The 5,769-nt window shown below is 43.2% G+C and overlaps 1 protein-coding gene across 1 annotated transcript; it reads right to left on the bottom strand.

Moving 5' to 3' along the window:
* Nucleotides 1-622: 622 nt before the first annotated feature.
* Nucleotides 623-1,711, bottom strand: LOC138905142 (uncharacterized). The gene is made up of 2 exons (XM_070193648.1): nt 1,523-1,711; nt 623-1,438 (listed from the first exon to the last, which is right to left on the bottom strand). Exons 1-2 carry the CDS (start codon nt 1,709-1,711, stop codon nt 623-625), a joined length of 1,005 nt encoding a protein of 334 aa, XP_070049749.1.
* Between the last annotated feature and the right edge of the window lie 4,058 nt (nt 1,712-5,769).

Raw genomic sequence — 5,769 nt, 5'->3', positions numbered from 1 at the left:
CCTCACATCGGGGCAACAACACTGAAATCATCCATGAACAACTCGAGGGAGTCCTACACCATATCCGTAAATATTGCCATCATACACCGCTGAACGGTAGCCGGTGCATTACACAAACCAAACGGCATCCGTGAGAATGTAAATGTGCCATACGGACAGGTGAATGTGGTTTTCTCTTGGTCTTCAGGTGCAATGAGAATTTGGTTGTACCCGAAGTACCCATCCAAAAAGCAATAATAAGCACGCCTGGCAAGTCTATCCAATATTTGGTCAAGAAATGGCAATGGAAAATGGTCTTTGCGGGTCACTTTGTTCAGCTTTCTATAATCCTTGCATACCCTCCAACCGGTGACAGTTCTTGTGGGGATCAATTTATTTCTATCTTTTGTGATCACAGTCATGCCCCCTTCTTTGGGACACATTGTATCGGCAAAGTCCATGAACTATCAGAAATAGGGTACACAACCCCTGCATCTAGCCACTTGATGATCTCTTTCTTGACTACCTCTTGCATGGCCTCATTCAACATCCTTTGATGTTCCATGCAGGGTTTGGCATCTTCCACCAATATGATTTTGTGCATGCAGAAGGCGGGGCTTATACCCCGTATATCCGCCAATGTTCAACCTATTGCCTTCTTCCTTCTTTGAAGCACCGCAAGGGTGGAATCTACCTGCACGTTAGTTAAGCACAAAGAAAGAATAACAGGTATTGTGGAACAAGTGCCTAAGAACTCATAACTGAGGTGTGAAGGAAAGGGCTTCAACTCCAATGTTGGTGGCTCCTCGATTGAGGGATTTGTTGGCGGAGTCTTCCGGTTCTCAAAGTCCAAGGAAAGTTTACGGGGTCCATATGTGTAGGATCCCATTCCTTGCAAAGCATTTGCACATTCTATCAAGCCTGCCTTCTCATCATCCTCGTGATTTAACAACACATCTTCCAGAGGGTCTTCCACATTGATCATAGCACTAGTGTTATCAGCAATCACCTCCGTCACAAGATTCACAAAAGAGCATACTTCGTTGCTATTAGGTTGCCTCACTAATTTGCACACGTGGAACACAAATTTTTCATCTCCCGCCTGGAAGGTGAGCTCCCCAGCTTCTACATCAACCAATGCCTTCCCTGCTGCTAGGAAGGGTCTCCCCAATATGATTAGTACCTCATAGTCAACCTCACAGTCGAGTATCACACAATCTGTTGGAAGTATGAACTTGTCAACCCAAACTAGCACATCATCAATTATCCCCAATAGCCTCTTCAGTGTTCGGTCTGCCATTTGCAATCTCATTGAAATAGGTCTTGGTTGCCCAATCCCTAATGTCTTGAACACATAATATGGCATCAAATTAATGCTTGCTCCCAAATCGCACAAGGCTTTGGCGAAATTGGCACTACCGATAGTGCATGGAATTGTAAAGGCACCGGGATCTTCTAGCTTTGGAGCCATGGAATGCACAATGTTACTCACTTGATGTGTCATTTTGATCGTCTCACAGTACATTGATCTCTTCTTTGTTACCAAGTCCTTCATGAACTTGGCATATCCCGCCACTTGTTCTAGAGCTTCAACTAAAGGTACATTTAGGGACAAACTTTTCAACATATCAATGAATTTCTTGAATTGGGTCTCGTTATTTTGCTTTGCGAGCCTTTGAGGATATGGTAGAGGAGGCCTTGGCAAAGGGGCCTTAGCTTTGGGCACTACCATTTTCGGTATGTCTATCACGTGTTCCCTAGACGGGTTCACATCCTTTTTGTGTCTCCTCCACATTGTCATCAATGTCTATCCTCACTTCATCATTCACATTCTCATCATTGGATTGGATCTCATCATCTTCTTGCACAACCAAATCATCATTAACAATCTTTCTTGGATTGGAGGTACTTGCATCTCCACCTCTACCGCTTCTTGTGGTCACCGCCATAGCATGGCCTGTATTGTTCCCACCCTTCGGGTTTATTACCGTATCACTTGGTAGTGCCCCTTTAGGGCGAGTATTCAACGCTTGAGAAATTTGACCCATTTTTACTTCCAAGTTGCGGATAGAAGTATTGTGGGAGGCTATTTGGGCATTAGAGTCGGCGTTTCTTTCCATCATTTTCTTGAACATACTTTCTATCCATCATATCTCATTGTTGGAAGAACTTTGACCTTATGACGGATATGGAGGCGGGTTGTTGGGTTGTTGATACATCGGGGGGCCTTTGAGGGCCCGACCGCCGGTTCCCTTGATTATTGTTATTCCAACCCCTTTGGTTTCCATTGCCTCCTCAATTACTATTATTGTTGCCACCCAAATTGCCTTGGTTATTACGTTGATTCCCCCAATTTTGATTGTTGTTCCCCTAATTGTTCGGATTGTTGTTGTTGCCACTATTCCAATTCCCTTGGCCTTGGTTGCCCCAATTTTGATTGTTTCCCTATGATCTCCACTGTTGTTGATTTGGAGCATTACTCCGTTGACCTTGGTAATTGTTCACATATTGAACCTCTTCACTTTGACCGTTATAAGAATCATCTTGGGTGTACCCACTTTGCTCAAATTGATCCCGATTGTGTTGAACTTGTTGACCTCTTTGTCTCCTTTTGTTAACCATTACATTCACTCCTTCAATGGCATTTACTTGCTTTGGACCCTGAACCTGCTGAAGTTGTGCCTTGGCTAACTGATTCATGGTAGTTGTCAACTCTGCTATAGCTTGTCCGTAATCATGGAGTCCCTTGTGAAGGTGGATAACATTAGGGTCACCCTGAGGAATGTTGGCCCGGCTTTGCCAAGTTGAAGAGGTGTCCGCCATCTCATCTAATAATTCACATGCTTCTGAATATAGCGTGTTCATGAAGTTACCCCCTGCGAGCTGATTCACCACACACTGGTTAGTTGTGTTGATACTCCTATAAAAGGTTGGCTGGATCATTGCTTTAGTCGTATCGTTGTTGGGACTCTCTTTGACCATTGTCTGGTACCGTTCCCAAATCTCATGTAACGGTTCATTTGGCTCTTGTCTAAAAGCAAGGATTTCATCTCTCAATGCTGCCATATGTCCTAGAGAAAAGAACTTTGCTATGAACTTCTCGGCCAACTCATCCCAAGTGGTGATGGAATGGTTGGGTAGCCTCTCTAGCCAATCCAAAGCCTTCCCTTTAAGTGAAAAAGGGAAATGCCTTAACCTCAACACGTCCTCAGATACATTCGCCTGTTTGCTCCCCCAACATGTGTCTACAAAACCTTTGAGATGCTTATATGCATTCTGATGTGGAACTCCGATGAAGAAACCCCTTTGTTCCAATAGAGTAAGCATGACATTGGTTATTTGAAAATTGCCCACCCGAATCCGGGGCGGGAAAATTGCACTTGCGTAGCCTTCATTGGGCAACACGCGGTGTGCTGACCTTGAGGAGGTGGGGGAGGGTTTGGAACATTGTCATGAGACGGGTGGCCTCTTCTTTGTAATTGAGGTTCAAGATGAACCTCATCCACTTCATTTTCATCTACCTCCTCCCTCTGAGGAATATGTCCGAGGACCTCGTTAAGAGCCATTTGGTACCTAAAAGAAATTGACACACAAAAATTAGAAAAACGGAAGGAAAAAAAAATAAAACACACAAATAGTTAGATATATAGTTAAGACCGTCTAACTCTGCGGCGACAGCGCCAAATATTGATCGGGTCCAAGCCTGCACTACTATTGAGTAGCGAGGATGGTCGATGCAGTTTTAAGCAATAAGGTCGGGATCGAATCCACAGGGAGTTAATTGTTTTGCAATTAAGTTTATATCTAAGTGTATATGCATGTTTTATTCCTAATAGCACTTACAAACATGAAGGTGTTGATTCTACTTCTATTTCTATTTCTATTTCTATTGTATGCTAAGATTAAAGCTAAGTACAATATTTTTTATGTTGGTTTTCAAGTGTTTAAAAGGATTAGGGTAGCGACTCCCGCCTAGGTGGATATCTAACGGGTAGTAAGAATCTAGGGCAAGCTTGATTAATTTGGGATCGTAATAGAGCTATCACGCCTAAGTACTCACTCTATATCTCTCGATAGTTTGAGTGATTTTGCCCAGTTTGGCTTTTTCAAGTCCCACTGGGTATTCAATTTCTTGAGTTCACCCCAATTCCTTGTTAGCCTAGTTTTCCCAGACTTAATCCCTCTTTGTCAGGAAGAGACAATATCATAAAGTCATGAATCAGTATTTTCAACCACTAATTCTATAATTCTAGCAAGAACTAGGCTAAATATCACTAACCCATAAACATTCAAGCCCTAAAATTCAAGACCCATTAAATACCCACATTAGGGATGAGTCACAACCCTAGCTATGTGTCTAGCTACTCATAATAATAGCAGAATTCAAAGATAAAGAGAAGATATAATCCATAATACTAAATTAAAAGATGGAAATCTAATGTTAAAAGGTAAATCTTGTACAAAATTGCCCAAAAAGGAAAACCTAGTCATCTGACGTACTCAGCAAAAACATAACATAACCTAAAATTAACAAAAAGATCTATTTATACTAAGCTGAAATTTTCGGACAAAAATACCCCTGCAAAAGTTTCAAGGCCGCATAATTCTGACCGCGGCCGCATAGTTGCTTTTGCTGCCACGTAATTCTGATCGCGGTCCGCGTTTCTTCACATCTGGACCTGGGTTGAACCTTATTTCACAGATCGCATAATTTCCACTGCGTCCACGTGAGAAACTTCCGCGGCCGCTTAACTTTGAAGGGGACTGCCCTTCTCATTTTTCCTTGAATTAAGCACTCTCTAAACCTTAGCAACCACGGTCCGTGAAATTCCCATCGCAGTCGTGCTGGTACTTTCGCGGCCGCATCTTCTTGTCGCGGTCCGCGTTCATGTTTGTGCCCAAAAAAACATCTCTCTGATTCTTCATATCGCGGACCTCGAAATAATGGTTGCGTCCGCGTTGATACTTTCGCAGCCATACGTATTTGTCGCGGTCCGCGTTCCACACCTCTTGGCCAAGTTTTGGTTTTTGTTCAAGTTTTGACTCCTTTATGAGTTGATTATGGCTCCTTTGTCTCATTTTGAACAATCCCTGCAAGCAAGCATATTAAATTAGTTTCCGAGAATACCTTCACGCATTTTTGGCCCAAAACACAAGTAAAAGAGAGCAATTAATAGGATAAAATCTCTACTTATCAGCCCCGTCTTTGACCATTCGATTCGGATCATCCTATGTCAGGAGTGTGGATGCCGGGATCACCTTATCGACCGCGAACATCTCCTTGGCATCCGGTTGTTCCCCATAAACTGTTTGGACTTCTCCGGGTGTTGGGAATTTCAGCACCTGGTGCAGTGTGGAGGGTACTTCTCTCATGTTGTGAGTCCATGGCCTCCCGAACAAATCGTTGTATCTCATATCCTCTTCTATTACATAGAACTTGGCTTCCTTCATGGTTCCGGCGACGTTCACCGGTAATGTTATTTCCCCTTTAGTGGCCTCGCATATCATGTTGAATCCGTTCAAGACTCGGACCGCAGGTACGATCTGATCTTGTAGGCCGAGTTGTTCCACGACCCTTGATCTGATAATGTTGGCTGAGCTACATGGATCAATTAACACATGCTTAATTTGAGAATTATTTACGAGTACCGATATTAACAGTGCGTCATTGTGGTGCTGCACGATCCCCTCAGTGTCTTCGTTGTTAAAAGACAAGGTTCCTTCCAGTACGTTTTCCCGAGTCTGTTTTTCCCTTGTGATGGATACTTTGGTGTGTTTCAACATCGGACC

This window comes from Nicotiana tomentosiformis, chromosome 2 (genome assembly GCF_000390325.3).
Source record: "Nicotiana tomentosiformis chromosome 2, ASM39032v3, whole genome shotgun sequence".
NCBI classification, from domain to species: domain Eukaryota; kingdom Viridiplantae; phylum Streptophyta; class Magnoliopsida; order Solanales; family Solanaceae; genus Nicotiana; species Nicotiana tomentosiformis.
This window is presented reverse-complemented; position numbering and strand designations above follow the sequence as displayed.

Excerpts from the sequence above, each read along its gene's own strand:
- LOC138905142 (XM_070193648.1), bottom strand. The coding sequence starts at position 1,711 with ATGGTAGTGCCCAAAGCTAAGGCCCCTTTGCCAAGGCCTCCTCTACCA. Across the intron at positions 1,439-1,522 it reads CCAAGTTCATGAAGGACTTG|CTAGAAGATCCCGGTGCCTT; the intron begins GTAACAAAGAAG and ends ATGGCTCCAAAG.